The following is an 18,181-nucleotide window of genomic DNA, read 5'->3' as shown; positions in this document are numbered from 1 at the left end:
GAGTGTGTGTGTGTCAGCATTTGTTTGTGTGTCAGAGTATGTTTGTGTGTCAGCGTGTCGGTTTGAAAGACATATAAGTTAATTTAGCAGCCCCCGGTGACATGGGTCTACTGTCTACCTCTTCACATCACAGAAGGATGAGCTAGGCCTAGTCAGGCATGACCTTCAGACAGGATAGCTCTTGTCTTTTTCCATTTTGCTTAAGTGCTCATTCCACTTTCTTGTTATTGTTGTTACCGAGTGCGAAACTGGGGCTCTCTTTCCATCGATCAGAAACCCAGGGGAAATAAGGTCAATGTGACAGTTGTGATTTGAGCTATGCACCATATATAGGCTATAAGACAGCGTATCTACTTGACACAAAAGACAGGACGGGAGTTCTGTACTGTGCTTTTGCGATGAAGATGCAGGACTCAGACTGTTTTTGAGGGATTTCTTTTTACCAGTTGTTTGAAGGCAGGATAATTTATCTGTGGGGAAATTTTGTACATACTATGCTTGTCTGAATGGGCTCATGATGAATTATCTTCTGTGCACTAGCACTTATTGGTTTTTGCACTTTACTCCGACAAATAGTCTGGTGCTTTTATCAACAAACAGGGTGTCTATTTGGCTTATTATTTGTTGGTTATCCAAGTAGCTTGTTTTTTGAACAAGTATAGACATAGCTTAACCAAAGGATGGATCATTTGTGCTTGAGATCAGAAGAGAGTCTTTCATTAAGGATGACAGAGATTGTGCTTCTGGGTCTGTTGGGGTTTGGGATTTTACCCACCCACCAAGACCAGAACCCCAAATGTGAGATAATCCCAGGTTCTATGAACCTGCCTGTGCTGGAGAAAAGGGGAGACATTACCTTGGGGGGACTCTTCTCCCTCCATGACATGGTGGTGGAGCACAGTCTGTCTTACACCTCCACACCTCCTCGCACACAATGCACCAGGTAAGCCCTCCAATTTCTGGTTCTGCAAATTTGTGATTGAGTGAGTTGAAAATGAAGATTGCCTAAAAATGTGCATCTGTCTCTTCTTCTTCTTTTTCTCCTCCAGATTTAACTTTCGGACATTCCGTTGGATGCAAACTATGATCTTTGCCATCGAGGAAATCAACAGGGAAGGCAGACTCCTTCCCAACATCACGCTGGGATATAAGATCTATGATTCATGCAGTTCACCTCATCAGGCTCTGAAGGCCGCCTTGGAGTTAATGGGGAATGAGAAGGGTTCAGGGGCTGAAGGTGAGACAGAGGGTAATGACACCTGTCATGGAGCTGTACCAGCAGTGATAGGAGATGGTGGCTCTACTCAGTCTCTTGTAGTGGCTCGTTTCCTGGGAGTTTTCCATGTGCCACAGGTAATTTAATGACAAGCTACTGTCTAATGTCTATGTCTATGGTAAAGATAAGATTTTAATTCACACATATATAATGTAACAAAGATTGCCTTTAATCATCTAGAGTAAGAGCGTACCTCACTGTTGAAGATACCCAAAAGTTGACTGATGCTTTTATACTTTCTTGCCTGGACTACTTTAATGCACTTTATTCAGAATTACCCAAAAGATCTATTGATCGGCTCCAGCTTTTAGCGGCCAGGGTTTAAATGAGAAAAAGGAAAAGAGATCAAATTACTCTGGTTTCAGCGTCTTTACACTGGCTTCCAGTATCACTGAGGATTTATTTTTAAATTATTTTACTTGTTTTTATGTCTCCTAATGGTGCAGCACCCTCACACATTTCTGTTTATCGGAGTATGTTCCTAATCGTTCCCTCAGGTCTTCTACTGAAACTTTATCTTGCACTGCACCAAAAGTTTATAACGAGCTTCTTCTGTTGATAGTTTAAGAAACAACTAAAGACACAATTGTCTTTATTTTTTACTTCTTTTTATAAATTTTGCCAGTTTTATGCTTTGATTTTAGCTTTAGACTTTGTTTTAATGCCAACATTTCCCCTATGATCGCTCTTATTTAATGTCCTTGATTTTATTGCAAAACAATTTGATCTGCATTTAATGTATGAAAGGTCCTATATAAATAAAATGTATTATTATTATTATAAATGTAGCAGTGTACAATGTTTTTCCCACAGTATTCCTTTGTCATCACTACCTCTCAGGAGGGTAAAAGTTGAAGACATGGTGGCCTTAACCTTTGGCTGCTGTGTTTTCTTCCGTGCAGGTTAGTTATTTCTCCAGCTGTGCCTGTCTCAGTGACAAAAAACAGTTTCCTGCCTTTTTGAGGACCATGCCCAGTGACTTCTTCCAGGTTAGAGGCACTGCCTACTTACAAAATGATCAGAATTAAAAGTATTTTCACAGTTAACCTTCTGAAACATTATCCCTTATTAAACATTAATCATCAGTTATTATCATTATCACTTTCTGTTCAACTGTCTCATTGTAGGTAGATGCACTGGTACAGCTTGTCAAGCATTTCGGCTGGAGTTGGGTGGGTGTGATTGCTGGGGATGACGCCTATGGCCGTGGTGGAGCAAATATCTTTGCAGATAAGGTGGGTCACACACCCATGAATAAAAGATTCAATCATGATAAATTGCAACTCTGTAGCTTTTAATGTAGACATATAATGAAGTAAGTTTTCTTGTGTGTCTCTTTGTGCTCTCTTAGGTTAGAAAGCTAGGTGCTTGTGTTGCCCTCCATGAGATAATCCCTAAGAACCGAGAGCAGGCTGCAGTTTCATCTATTGTTTCCAAGATCCGCTCCTCTGGGGCTCGGGTGATTCTCGTGTTTGCTGTTGAACAAGATGCAGCTGCATTATTTGATGAAGCGCTCAGGCATGATTTCATCTCTTTGCAATCTTCAGCAATAGTACACTATTCATAATGGGATACAAAGCTGCCTCTTAAATATATTTTGTGTTTGTCAATGCGAGAAATGACATCCAGTGTACATATCTCTTGAATTTAGAAAGGGGCTGACTGGGATACAGTGGCTCGCCAGTGAGGCATGGAGTACGGCCGCGGTCCTCTCTACGCCCAAAAAGTACCACCACATCCTCCAGGGTTCTATGGGATTTGCCATTCGACAAGCACACATCCCAGGATTGCAGGACTTTCTGCTTCGCTTGCATCCCACCAGCCCAGATGCCCCCGAAGATCCTTTCCTGGTACCTTTCTGGGAAGAGGTGTTTCAGTGCAGCCTGAGTTTGCCATCTGATGTTCAGGAACATAAACCCCCCTGCTCTGGAGCAGAAGAATTGGGGGATGTGACAAATATCTATTCAGATGTGTCGCAGCTAAGGATTTCCTACAATGTCTATAAGGCTGTTTATGCCATTGGCCATGCACTCCAGACTATGAGGGAGTGTGTTAAAGGAAAAGGGCCTTTTCCTCTGCAGGCCTGTCCAGATATGGACAATATACAGCCATGGCAGGTAAAGTTTAACCTAAGTTGTTGGTGTTCTAAAATATTATTTAAAGATTTTGGTAATTCTACATAAGTTATTTCTTCCCGTAGCTGCTTCATTACATAAAACAGGTGAAATACTCAAATTCATTTGGTGATGAGACAAAGTTTGATGAGAATGGCGACCCTGCAGCCATGTACGACCTAATTAACTGGCAGCTGAGAGCAAATGGAGAAATGGAGATTGTCACTATTGGCAAATTCGATGAGACGACTGGAAAACAAGACCTCCAGTTCCAGGACCACAACATTATATGGAACGGCAACCTAACCACTGTAGGCATCGCGGTTTTCTGAATTGCATTTTGTTCAATAATATTTCATTATGTGACTGATGTGAGTCTGTTTTGACCAGTGTCATGTGTGCTTCCTATTTTGCTCAGGTGCCCTTGTCAGCATGCAGCAGCATTTGTCCCCCAGGTACACGGAAGGCAATCAGACCCAACTTCCCTCTTTGCTGCCACGATTGTGCGGTTTGTACAGCTGGGGAGATTAGCAATCAGACCGGTGAGAAGAGAACTACTCACCCACACTATGTTTCAGAATTGAAGGTACTGCACAGTGTTAGTTGGCTAAAACCTTCTTGTTTTTTCTTTAGATGCCATAGAGTGTGTGCGCTGCCTGCCAGAGTTCTGGTCCAGTCCTGAGAGGACAGCCTGTATCCCCAAAGAGGTGGAGTTTGTCTCTTTTAGCGACACCTTGGGCATCACCCTGATGGCCATCGCCCTTATTGGCTCCTTCTTCACCTGCACCGTGTCCTTCATATTCACCTATCACAGAACCACCCCGATTGTCAGGGCCAACAATTCTCAGCTGAGCTTCCTGCTGCTCTTTTCCTTGAACCTGTGTTTCCTTTGCTCTCTGACCTTCATCGGCCAACCTTCTCAGTGGTCCTGCATGCTGCGCCACACAGCGTTCGGCATCACCTTTGTCCTCTGCATGTCTTGTATTCTGGGGAAAACTTTAGTGGTGCTAATGGCTTTCAAGGCATCACTTCAAGGAAGAAATGTGATGAGATGGTTTGGGCCTCAGCAGCAAAAAGCAATCATCATCTTTTGCACACTTATCCAGGTAAGAACATCTAATGATGATCTTTGAAAGAATAGAAAAACGTTAGACAAATGTCTGCAATGTTTAAAAAAAAGATATCTCTCTTCCATCAGGTAATAATCTGCACAATGTGGCTGGTTGTTGCACCCCCCACTCCTCGCAAACTGATGCCCCGCGAGAGTCCGATCGTCATCCTCTTGTGTAACGAAGGGTCACCCGTGGCTTTTGCTCTGGTTCTGGGCTACATTGGCCTGCTGGCCTGCCTCTGCCTCGTCTTGGCCTTCCTGGCGAGGAAACTCCCAGACAACTTCAACGAGGCCCGGCTCATTACCTTCAGCATGCTCATTTTTTGTGCCGTGTGGATTGCCTTTGTTCCAGCGTACATTACCTCTCCAGGGAAGTACTCCACGGTCACAGAGGTGTTTGCCATCTTGGCCTCCAGTTACGGACTGCTGGGCTGCCTCTTTGCACCAAAGTGCTACATTATTCTATTAAGGCCAGAGAAGAACACAAAGAAACACTTGATGTCAAAAGCTGCCACCAACAGAATTTGAAATATTTCATCCACATTTGATCCCTTCCTCTTACTTGCTCCTTTCAAGATGAATAGAATGAACTCACTGTCCTTGAATATGTCAATTTCCATTTCACCACCAGATGGTAGCAGTGTGCTTTCAGTGCCCGACTGGGCAATAGAAAGTGCATCCTGTCACCCCATTGGTATAATTAAATAAACCACTTCAACTGTACTGATTAGTTTGGTTAGCAATGCAGAACTGAAGACAGGAAACAGAACCACAGACACAGCACTACATTATGTATGTATTGGGTGATGAGCCCCCATAGTCAGTCCCAAATAACTGAAGACTTCAATCATGAACAGTTTACAAAAACATGAAAACCCACATAGTCTTGGCTTTCATTTTTTTCCATCCGACATGACAGTCCCATGACATCCTCAGTGGAAAAGTGAAGGGCAGCCAGTGCTAGATCTGACTGGGATTTGGCAGCGGGATCCATGCTGATTTGACCTCCGAAAGAATGATGAGGCCCAGGGTCTCCGAGGTACGCTTCTTGGAAATCCCTGCTGTCATTGGTTAATTAAATCCTCATACTCCAGAGGACTCGACATATAAGCATCACGCCTGGCTGTTTCCTGCAATAACAAACCACAACGTCAGGCATCGCTCCGTCTTTCCACAGCTGCTCTCAGGCTAGCATTGATTATGCACCACTGATTGATCTGTTGTTCCTCCCAAGGCAGTGAAATAAATTGGAAGATGGAGAGATGTTGGGTCTCTGACGTCTATCAGGGACAAGCAGGGGGAAAGGGGCAGGGAGAGGCAGATCGACGACTGTGTCTTATTGACATTTTATCACTCGATTTCCTTGTATGGTAAGACAGTGGATTAATTTCTCCCACAGTGCACAGCCGGCCTCTGTTCCATTTCAAAGATTAATCTGTCACATCATCGCATTATTTGCTTGATTTAATTAGGGAAACCAGAATAGAGTGTCTCCATTTGAAGGTTAAATCATTAATTTGGTTCGAATGAGAAAACCCAGTGCAGTAATTTCTTCAATGAAAATGAAGGGGCCATTGAATCGCAAGACACAAAGATATTGAAGAGAAGCGTTTAATAGCTGTGGATAATAAATGGAAGGAGGGAGTGAGTCTGGGAAATGCGTCAGAATTCAGCTGAGATATTGCGACATAGGTTTGATGACAGTTTGGAGGTAAACATGGGAAGGAACCAGAAATTAGGACATGACCTATTTATTTTTTTGGTCTGACCAGATGTTTTCCTTATTTCCTTCAGGGACGCGTTAGGGTTTACCTCATTACAACAGATGTCAGAGAAGTAATACAAAATAACTTGAATATAAGGTTGTAATATGATATCAGAGGCTTTAAGGAAGGGTTAGCGGCAAATAGACAGATAAATGCAGATGTTTGCAGGATTATCTCAAACGCATAAATAGGAAAAACTGAATAAGGCAAGCAGTGCAGCCCTGCAGTAAATAGCAATTTGGTGCAGCCTGTAATGATTGGTTTGTTTTGACAAGTTCAAAAGCGTTTGCCTCAGCTTAATAGTCAGTTTTAAGGACGTATGGTGTAGTTGTTAAAATAAGTGTCTCTCAGGTGGTGCCGTTGACAATCTGTGACTTACACCTGAGAACTGCCCTACTTGAGACTTCTCATCCCATTCAGTGTTGAAGTGTTTGTCAGTAACACCAACAAATCACGTTTATAAAAGTCGCTTTTAATATAATGTGTCAGTTTGTCAGGTTTTCAAGTTAACATGAGCGATAGAGGTAAAAATTTGTCCCTACCAGGAGTGGGCGATTCTTTAATAAACACAGAAAAGAAAAGTTAAAATGACAAGGGGACATGATGACATATGAAAGAGTAGATGGGCTACACAAACCTTCACTAAAACCTCTAATGAAACAACAGATTTAAATGTATTAGATCTGAATTTATATTTGGAACTACTCCGAATCAGACACACTCATGAATATCAGTCCCCCGTGCATGTTAGATTTTTATTATTCATGAATTGTTCTCTCAGAAAATCAACATATATTTATCTAACAAAATTCCTAGATGCACCTTCTGATCTAAACCTGCACCAACCTGTAACTGGCTCTTTCCTGACCCACACCACATGCTTCCACCAAGTTTTTTGGTAATCCTTCCTGTAGTTTACGTAATTCTGCTAACTAACAAACAGACGCACAAACAAACGCAGATGGAAACCTGGCGGAGGTAATAAAGGGGGAAATGTAGGGGACATCAGTGAATGAAGAAATATTTTACAACTAAACTTTTACCAACAATAAGTAAAAAAACGACTGAATATTTGTGTAAAAAACACACAATGTACTTTCAAGATGACCACATAGCTGAATCAGTAGTACTGCAGTAGTAGGTAAAAACATTAAGAGCCATATAGTCCTGTTTTCTCCATCTTTTGTAAATCCACCAGGTTGCATTAGCACAAATGGTTTTAAAGTACGTAAAGTGTTCATATGGCTGCGAGTTTACATCATCTTTATATGAAGGCCCCAGAGTTGAATGCATAACACATCTTGTTTAGATGTATATAGATTTCTATGACCTAAATTCACTTTCTTTCATAATGATGGCTTCCCTCTTGCACTAAAATCCCATCCAATTTTTCCCTCTTGAAATCGGCTCTTTTCAGGTAGCTTTTACACCAACTTTCTTTCACCTATTATAGTGAGAGCCAGTGTCAAAGACGAGATGGGCTCCATAGAAACTGTACCAGAACCTAATGGTCTCTGCCATAATAGCACTATTCACTGGGGCCCATGTGGTAAAGCAAATTATAAGAAGGTCTCAAAAGTCTCCTGGAATTAAAGCAGCTGCAGTAATAATGGCTTTTATTCTGACAAGGTGTGACTCACAACGCAAATCTAAATAGATGTCGGAACCCATGTTTGGAGGTTATGAATTAATTCTGTGCAGTCAAGAGACAGCATTATGGACGACATAACTGCTTATAAACCCTGCCTCCTCCATGTACGTGGATGGGACATGGGCCAAACTTAAAAGTCAAAATACACCATAACACAAATAAATTTTACTCGAAGACGGTTTCTGTCAGTGTAGGTATAGTTCTTATCACACATATCCTTATCAAGTGTTAATCTTTCCTATGAATTTGGCTCGAATTTATAATTTGATGCTATCGAAGGAGTTGAAACCTGATGGCTGACGGCTGAGACTGATTCATGATTGGTCGAGCACTAGTATGGGCGGGACCTTGATACTGCAGGTCCATTCCCTGATTGATACTGCATTGAATCAGGTTTCAAATAATGTCATTGTTCATATCCGGGTTTTTCATGCCCTTAGCTATTGACATGTGTGGCCATCAGGTCTTTTTTGGGATGTTTTCTTGGCCTCGGAAGAATAATAAAACATTTTGGGGCAAATATACAAAACAGAAGGCCAGAACTTGAGTTGACACTACTTCTGAAGAGTATTGATGGAGACAGGCACACAGTTCGGTAAGTCCGTGCAGAACATCAGCATGCTGTAGGTGAACGGTTTGGCTTCATTAAAGTTACAGGGGAGTTTTCTTGTCAGGGAGGCCAGGAGGAGGCAGAGGCAGGTCAGCAGGCCAGTGTAACCCAGGACAAGTGAGAAGCCCACCGCAGAGCGATAGCTTATTCAAGAATGATCTCAGGTCCCCAGAGGTCCATAATGTGTCTTTCTGCAGGCTGAAGAGGAGCCAGGAGGGTCAGCCACAGCACACAAATCAGCGGCGAGGAAATAAGGTTAGGTCAGGAAAAGGGATGAGATATATGTTTAGAATGCAAAATAACATACAAAGTGAAGCAGTCACTATACCAGGAAATCCAAATCATGGGCAGAAAGCAGTCTGCAACCTTTCCCGACCTTGAACAAGTCAGTGCATCTTTATCTTTAACTGCAGTCAACTGACCCGAAGGTGGGGGGATGTGTGAAACCTTGATGTAATACAAGAATCCCTGCAGGAATAAATAACGGTGAAAAGAATGTGTTAAAAACAGCATCACCTGTGCCCGGGTGCCGATGGAGAGAAATCTCTGCTGAGTTGGACCGATACAACCCATCAGGTATCCCCCTGGCAGCATGGAAACAAAGGCCACAAGAACCAAGATGGTGCCGCTCAGCAGGCAGGAGATACACAACCCGAAGCTGATTCCAAACAGAGCGCGTCTCAACATACAGGACCAAGCCAATGAAAGCAAAAAAACACATAAGAACAACTTATTGTATCTTGGCTTTAGATATTATTACTATCTATTATATTTCAATTTTCAGGAAACTACAAAATAATTACCCCATTTATCACAAGGAAGAACGACATGTAATAGACCCCAAAAAATGTGATTTGGCATCAGTTCGGCTGCAGCTTTATTTTTACCAGTGGTGTGTGTTGGCAGGGACGGGATGTGGCAGCTGTCGATGCTGCTCCAGCAGCTGAGACAATGGAGAGGATGAGTCCCATGGTGTTGTTTTAAGAAAAGAGATCCACCTGCTGGGGAACGCAGACTGTGGTTTGTGCTGAAACCGCCTGAGACACTGAACACACTCCAGAAGAGAAACAGAGAGGGGGAGGCTGTCAGGAGAGGGAAACAAATATAGCAGATGTGTTTGCTATTTTTCTTTCTGCTAAATTATATACACAGTTGAGTTAAAACTCGTACTCTTGACACTCTCCCATAATTTATATAGAGATGTGGTAAAAACCGACCACAAGTGGACATTGTGAGGTTCTTTGAATGTGTTTATCATCCTTCTTCTTTATTTCTTCTTTTATTAGTAGTAGCGTTATTTCGTGCGATGTAATCACATACAAACTCAATTTCGAGTGACGTAACAAGCACAAGATTACAAGTTTGTGTCACTTATGCTTCCCCCACTTGAGTTGAAATATTGGAACCCAAACAAAAGATTCAATGATGTGAAGGTTAATCAGCGTCAAGAGTGAAACTCACCAGTGACAGATCCTGGCACCGACCCGAACTGGCCGGTCATCAAACTGGCCACTGGAAATTGACGAAGACAGTGAAATTCTCCTAGATGTGTGCACCACTGAAGGGTCTGGTGGACTCACACATGATGGCGCTGGTTTCGGTGTGAATACAGCATTTACAATAGATAAAAAAACGTTTCATCCTGATGTTTCTGGGTGATTTCAACAACCTTTATTATTCTCATCTTCATATAGCCCTTGAACTGGAAACGAGAAATCTCATATGCCTGATCTTGTAAATCAAGTTCCATTGATTATCCATGAAACTTGTTCCGTGAAACATGTTCAGGAAGTGACCCTTTCTCCAGATCAGCACAAACATTTACTGAGTTCCTTTGTGGCCCGTGTTCCATCGTGTCTCAAGGAAACAGGTCTAATCGTTTTGACATAATCATGCAAACAGGCAAACAGCAATGAAAACATTACTGACAGAGGTCATAAGAAAGAGTTGTAGGAGAGAAGCTGTAGGGACACTTTCACAATGAGGCATTACAGTTGTTAACAATTCAATCCCAAATCTGCCAGAAATCATGATCCATAAACAACCCCCCCCACCAAGATACAGCACCTCAGCCTAGGCTCCTGAGCATTGTGTTGTAGAGCAGCAGAGCTCCGCTTATCACTCAAACACACACAGGAGGCCAGATTAGCTCGCCTGTGAAGAGCATGTGTAGTTATTCTCAGTTAGAGACAGGGAGACAGACAGATGGTGACAGTGAGATGGAAAATCCTTAAGTAGACAAAGAAGTTCTTCTAAAGTCGTCCCAAACAGAAACTTTATCCCCCACATTTGATTCATCTTAACTTTGTTGGTGCTATATCTGTGCAGTGCTCAATAATCAGTTCCAGTTTTTGAGGCGGTGGTGCTATTGTCAGTTAAATGCAAGAGCATTTGTACTATTCATATGTTTCATTTGAAAGAAGCAGCCAGAGAAACTCCTCATTAACTCACAGAGAATTTAAAAGTTGAACAAGGGCAAATCTAGACTGATTGAAGAATCAATGAGCGTCTTCCTGTGGGGCGGCAGCAGTGCCACACTGTGCAAGACAACGCAAATGTGAAAAGACAAATCCAGAGACATATGGTTCGGTAACACAGGATTAGATGTAATTGGCAGCAAAATTTACAAGCACATGAATCATCATTCTGTTTGCAACACATCATTTATTGTCACCATGGGCATATCAAACACCCCAAGGGTGTTTGCCACAACAATGGAGGATGACGTCTGAGCATCAGCAACGCGTAACTGGCACCGTAGGCGCACATCCACATTCACGGTTTGCCAGATGAATTTGGTCCCGTTGCCGAAGCTGTGTCTGCGAACAAAGTGGTCTGCCAGGGAAGTACAGCTGCCAGGCAGGAGATTTGAGTTATTGTTAATTTCCTCCGTTACATGCATCATGACCAGCAGCCAGAGATAAACTCGCTGGAAACAGGAACACAATAGCAGCAAAGATTGACATCAGAGACATGTGATGAAGGTGAACTGAAAATCAAGTTAGTCCGACTGCACATGTTCCAGAAAGCAAAATAGACCGTTCTTCAAAAAAACTCCTGAAATCTATCTCAGGCGTTGGTGCCTAAAGAAACAGGGAACAGGGCTCCAATAATCTGCTGCGACATAAACCTGCAATCATCAGTGTGCCGGCTCCACCAACATAAATCCCCTGGATCATCACAGCAAGGCAGCAGATCATGGATATGCATCACTTAGACGGCAGTGAGGAGTGCAGTGAGGAAAAGCCTAAATGAAGGACAAAGTATAAACAGCACTGATTAGGTTAACCCTTAGGCATAATGGTCCGAATGCAGTCTGATAAAAAAGGACTTATGGCTCTCAGTGAGCACATACATCTGCCAAGGCCCAACGGTTTCTCTGAGAAATGAACAGAAATGTTGAAAAAGGCCCAAATGTTAAAGAAAATGACACACACCATACTCTAGTGGTGTTTCTTTTTTCTTTGGCCGTTATACCCACCATTCTCTAAAATGTCAAAGAAATCTGTTGAGTAGTTATTTGCATAATCCTGGAAACAAACAAATGCAGAGGAAAACATAACCTCATTGGCAGAGGTGATGAATGTAGGAAGAAACACACCAAATCCCGTAGAGCGAATTTCTGACAATTCATTTCTGTTGATGTAACCAAACCCGGACCAAACCAACAACATATTTTGCAAATGAGGTGTTAACGTCTCTTTACACACGTCACCAAATGCACAGGCCATTCCTCTGCCGCGCGGAAGGAAGGAACAGCGAGAACAAATGCATCTGATAAACAGACTCTGGCTGAGCATGAGCAGAAAAACCTGTTTGTTATTGAGCGGAGTGAATACAAGGTGATTTGGAGTTAAGACAGCCAGAGGAAAAACCCAAATGTATCATTCGGACCACCAGGGACAGCTGTTCTGAAATAGATGATGCTATCTGTAGTTCGTGGTACAAGCAGCTGTTTCGCCCTCATGCCTGGATTTATTTTCGGTGTTTATACAAAACACATGAGTTTAATTTGGGATTTTCCTGAAGGTAATCAACAACGACACTCTTGATTCGGAGGAGATAGGAGGGGTTGAATAATTCTGTGTAATCATACACGCAATTCGACCCCGTGTCTCTCAGAGTCTCCCCACGCGGATGACGGGCTGCATGTGGGCATGTGAGGGTGCTCGTGTAGATGTACAATTAGCAGGAGGAATAGATGAGAGAGGCCTATTGAAGATGAGAGGGGCTGAGAGGGAGAAGGGGAGAGCTGTCATTTTCAGGAGCCGAGCCATCTCAGTGTCAAGTGTTCATCCAATTACACCGTAAGTGTCTCTGGTGTCCATCCTCGCCTCCTTCCTTCCCTCTCGTTCCTCCTGCGCTCTCCACTTTCTCGACCAGCTGATCTCTGCTCCTCTCCTTCAACTCTTATTGGTTCCTAAGGAGACTCAAGTAATTACGGCTCCTCTGCTCTCGTCCCTCTTCCCTCGTCCCTCTTCCTACGGGTTAGATTTGTTTTGTATAATTCAAGTGAAATGGTTATTTTCTTTAATTTTCAGTACAAAGTTATACGAGAATGTTGATAAAATATGTTTTTTACATGTTCACTAAATGTGTAATGGTTTGTAAAGGAGGAGCAACTCGTTTTTAGACTTAAACTCGATAGCAAGATAAATACTTATATATCTCCTATTAGTGTGGTGGAAAGTTACTTGGTGGTTTTTATTACTGCCAAAGAAAGTCCGGTTTCGTATTATCAACTGTGTCTTTGTGCCAAGCTAAGCTAATTAGCTGCTGGCAGTCGCCTCCAAAGTGAGCTTCTCAGTAAATAACAAATCATGTAAAACTTGCACATGGTTTCCTTAGCTTCGACACAAGGCTGACATATACTTGAGTGTTGTGCAGGGCCCTTAGAGTCCTGACATAAATTTTTTCTGTGTGCATTAGGAAATCATTGTCTGCATCCATTAACTTGTTCCAACAAGCTAATTATCTTGTGCAAACAAGTTATTATCTTGTGTGCATGAGATAAAATGAAAATATCACCTGTCAGGTCTTTAGGGCTTTGTAAGAAACCAAGCACTCGCTGTCTTTTCTCCAAACTTTGCCCTTTATATAACACTATCCAATTTAGCTGAAATTAAAAAAATTCAATACAAACTACCTACACTCCATTACTTTTAGCTGATTTCCATCTGTTCATGTCCATTTTTGTTATAATATATTGTTTTATTTTCCTTAAAATTGTAATTGTAAAAATCCTAGTGTTTACCTTTCATCTGTACATAAAGCACTTTGTAAAACACAAACCTTTAATTATACGTACATTCTACCTAATAAGCTATTTTTTTTGTCTGACATCGACCCAAATTACCTCTGGACCTAAAAGAAAAAAGACCCAGACACCACTCTGACAAAGTTGTCAAAGTCGTAAGCCCCTGCTTCAGCACCTCCACCTGGGGGATTCGAGAGGGAGAGATGTGGGGCCCAGAATAGCTGAGAACGGGTCCACAGAGGAAAGTTTGTGACAGTTCACAGCTCAGCTCTAAAATATGAGTTTAGGCTTCTGTCAGTTATACGATGGTTTTCATGAATACTGAGGAGAGGGAAATGGGCTGAAGCTAGATGGGACCCATGAAGGGCTGAGAACGGATTTGATTATAAATCCACCAGATTCCACCCTCCCACTGTCGGATGCCAAAGTCAACTCTTCACAGCACGGAGCCTGGCATTGTACCCATCACAACATAGAGATTAGAGCATCTTCCACCCAGAAGACTTAGACATAAAAATGAACCATATTTGAATGTAATAAATCTTTCCACATCCTCCCAACAATTTGTTATTGTTTCTATATTTGTGTTTCCAGTTGTACGTCGCACAGCTTCATCCCAGAAACTACTCTGGCTGAGAAGCAGTTGCCTACTTTGTCTTCATTTTTACTTGGGAACATTATTCCCTCATCAAGTAAGTGAAATGCTAATTTATGCATGTCACAGTTTTTGTGCAATACATGAGGTGTGATGATAAAAAAAAATGTGTTTTAATATGCCTGAATAAATGATTGGGTTTGAGACTAGAAGGTATCATGATGTGTGCCATTTCAGGCAAAAAGGATGAAACAGGAGAAAAAATGGATTTGAGCTATTTTGGAAGTTGCCTACTAGTAAAATATATATGGGCCCTTTTTTGGCAAACATGGAGTGCTCTAGGCAAGCTGTAATCTGGATGTGTACCTCAGTGTCCCATGTGGTAAATAGTGAATATGGCCCAAATATCAAAAAAAATAACAATTCAGGCATACGGTTGACTGGTTAACAGGCGTGAGGTATTGCCATTGCTTACTAGAGGCCCACATCTGGCAAACAGAGGTGGATCAGGTTGAAATTTTTGTTTTTGAGTCATCTGTAGGATGGATTTGCCACAATAGTGGTAAAGACGTTAATTTATCCATTGGAGTGAATTTTAATACCTGTCATGATCCCTTGGCTTTTAATGTTAACAAAGATGAAGGAAAGGGACTTTGACAGGGAGGCACTAAAAGAAAGGCTCAGAGTCGTCAACTTTAATTTCATCCAGCAGCAAGTGCATTCCACTTTATTCCGCACGCTCCGTTCGGTCAGTGTTTATTGTGTTGGAAAAAAGCAGGAAAACCCCCCAGAAGAAAGGCCAGTAAACACTGACTAGTTGTTCATCTTTCAAAATTCACCTGTGTCTGCGTGTTTGTTCATCAAATGCACATCAAAACAACTTTTTTTTTGTGCTTGAAAGAGAAAAGGTGTGCAACCCAGGGACATAGAGAAGAAATGATTGTTTAATTTTCTTTTGATATTAGTCGTCCATCTAATGCTAGCTATTTTGTCATTTCTAACTATTTTGTCTTTCTGCCAAGTCATGAAGATTTCTGTTTGTCTTGTTATAAATGAACTAATTGAACATATTTCTGTTTTTTTCTCTCCTTCACTTTAATGCTTCTTACAATTGACTCCTCAGTGTGAACTCTTTTAAAAGTCTGGGACTGAAATCCATTAGCCGAACTCCATCAATAACCCCCGGTCTTTTTCTGTGAACAATGTCAGATGTGATACATTTGAGTATTTATGTATTCAGGCTGCTGCGCTCCACTCAGGAGAGCTCGAGTAGAAAAAAATTACAGACCAGGAGGTTGTAAAATTAGATGGATAAGACTAAGTGTGTGTGTGTATATATCTGTGTGTGTGTGTACATTGTGTGTTCGTGTCGCACTGCTGGACATCAAAAGTATTGGGTGTTAGGACTGGCGATGTTGTTGCCATGGCTACCAGAAGTCTGTCCTATTATTTATTTTTTTTGTCGTCCCACGATCGCATAGGATGTGAAGAGAAAAACAATGGAAAGCAAATTGGGTGGGGAGCCCCACTTTCTTAAGCACTTTTAATTGTTATGTGCAGAGATGGCCACGGGGATGCTCTTCTGATTTGGTTTTTCAAAAATAAGCATTCGGTGAACTGTTTTACTTTTGGCACGATGCCGAACTCAAGATAAAAGCTTCATTGAGCAGTTTTTCTGATAGTATTTATGTCTCATCATTTAGAAGCAATCAAACAAGTCGATTTGCCCAACAAACCAGGTTCTAAGTTAGGAAAATAAGTCGTCATTACAACTCAGCCTCCAAATCTGTAATAGTACTTCTGTCATCTGAGGATTACTTAGATTCCCTGGATGTTACTGCAGATTGTGTCGCCTCCACTTTCAAGTGTACGCCTCATAATCCAGCAAGGGCTAAATAAGGTTATGCACATGGTGTTATGTTGAACATGTAGCACTTTGTAGCTTGGCTTATTTTGACAAAAATGATTCTTACTTGATTCTTATTCTTTTCCTTGTTGCAAGTATTGTTAATTGCTTCAGATAAAAGCTTCAGCTAAATGATATGTAATATAATGTAATGATGCAAACATGAGTAATGAGGTAGCGATGGAAACTTCCTGTGCCATAGCCTTGCATTATGTTACCAGAAACATATGTCAGATGCATAAACACGGCGCACACTTGTTCAGGCCGGAAAACATGACAAACAGTGCAGCATCAGGATGTTGGCAACTTGTGCCATAATTGTGTGTTTGTGCCGTTAACAGGCTCAATCTGTTTACTTCAGCGAGGGCAGAACACGATGTCTCGCTGCCACTTTGCCACTCTGCCACTCTGCCACACACACACGCTTCACAACTCTCGTAGCCGGCTTCAATTTGACATTTCTGTCCCCACATATCATTATGGGAGCCCACCACATGGTGCTGTGTAATGCAGTGTGCCAGGTGCGGTGCATTAACGCTCTGCTTCTGCTAGTCAAATTGGACTGCCGCTTGCTTAGTGGAATGAAGTCATTTGGAAAAAATATGGAAAAATACATGACTGGGACCCAAGAGCAACAGCTGCTCAATCCTACAACTAGGCTCATATACTGTTTGTCACAATTATTTTAAACATCCTGATCAACAATGAGTTTTATTTTGTAGATATTATTTGTGGATTCCCATTTTTTCATTTTATTTTTGAGAATTTACATTTTTAGTTCATGGTAATTATATGCGGTATGCAGAATATGAAGTGTATTCCAAATCTGGATCTTTATAATGTTGTGCACCTTCCATAATGTGAGTGGTGTTTAACATTGGCGGTGTTTGGTGTCACACATTGAACTTTCCCCATTCTTTTGCTTTACCTAGAGCTCTAAAGTAAGTTGTAGTCTAGTAAGGGCTTGGGGGGGAAATCCTTCCTCACAGTACTTAGCTAATAGTAATATACATAGTATTTTGTGCACAATGCAGCTTGGCAAAGTAGTTTTAAAAAGGAAATACAAGGGGGGCATGTTGTGCTTTTTTCAATGTTTCCCTTTCCATTGTAGTATATGGGTTTTTGTTTATGTCAATATTGTTCAACTGAGTTTCCCCTATTCCGGACAATAACATAACTTACTTGCCAACCAACTAACTAACTAACTAGCTAAATAACTAACTAACTAATGACAGGTCTGTAAAGAAACCTTATGTTTGCGATAAAGGAGGCGTCTCTCCCTGCCGAGGACACTGCTCCCGAAGCTCCTGAAACAGCCAATCAGTAGCCCAGGCTCTAATTCCCAACATTTAGTCTTGCACCCCCCCATCAAAGCCAAGTAAAACAAGAGTGGATTACGGCCAACATAACAGACATGCGTTTGAAGGGTTGACCAATCACAACTGTGTGGGCCAGCTGGCCAATCAGAACAGACTAGGGTGCCTTAAAGTGACAGGAGCCTTTCAGATAGAGGGTTAAAATCAGAATTATGAACCTGATTATGAGCATAGTAGCAGTATAATACCAGTCATGTTGTGTGTAGCCATGGTATAGGAACAACCTTGCCTAAGGCAGGTCCAGGAGTGTTGACGGTGGAACCAGGTCTCCTTTGATCTTTAACTTGTTTTTTGCCCTGCATGTGAATGCGATGCTCCTCACTGACTCATACAGAATTCACAAGTGTGTAATAACAGTAGCTTTAGGGCAGATCAAGCTGCGCCTTCAATAAAACTTAAAAAGATCACAGACTGAAAGCTATGAGTAACGTGATGTTATTGTGTTGCACTTTGAACAAGGTAACGACATGAAAGCAACACGTTTTTAAGAGCATCGAAAAAAGTCCAGACTTCACAGGT

At 41.8% G+C, this 18,181-nt stretch overlaps 1 protein-coding gene across 1 annotated transcript; it reads left to right on the top strand.

Moving 5' to 3' along the window:
* The first annotated feature begins 809 nt into the window (after positions 1-809).
* Positions 810-5,029, top strand: LOC133952026 (extracellular calcium-sensing receptor-like). Its single transcript, XM_062386300.1, has 10 exons — positions 810-943; positions 1,050-1,353; positions 2,179-2,265; positions 2,404-2,511; positions 2,628-2,794; positions 2,928-3,393; positions 3,477-3,701; positions 3,809-3,932; positions 4,024-4,496; positions 4,589-5,029. The coding sequence occupies exons 1-10, from the start codon at positions 819-821 to the stop codon at positions 5,027-5,029; spliced, it is 2,520 nt and encodes an 839-aa protein (XP_062242284.1). The 5' UTR covers positions 810-818.
* Positions 5,030-18,181: the final 13,152 nt, after the last annotated feature.

Source organism: Platichthys flesus, chromosome 4, assembly GCF_949316205.1.
Source record: "Platichthys flesus chromosome 4, fPlaFle2.1, whole genome shotgun sequence".
NCBI classification, from domain to species: domain Eukaryota; kingdom Metazoa; phylum Chordata; class Actinopteri; order Pleuronectiformes; family Pleuronectidae; genus Platichthys; species Platichthys flesus.
The sequence above is the reverse complement of the archived record's forward strand: the minus strand, read 5'-3'. Positions and strand labels throughout refer to the sequence as shown.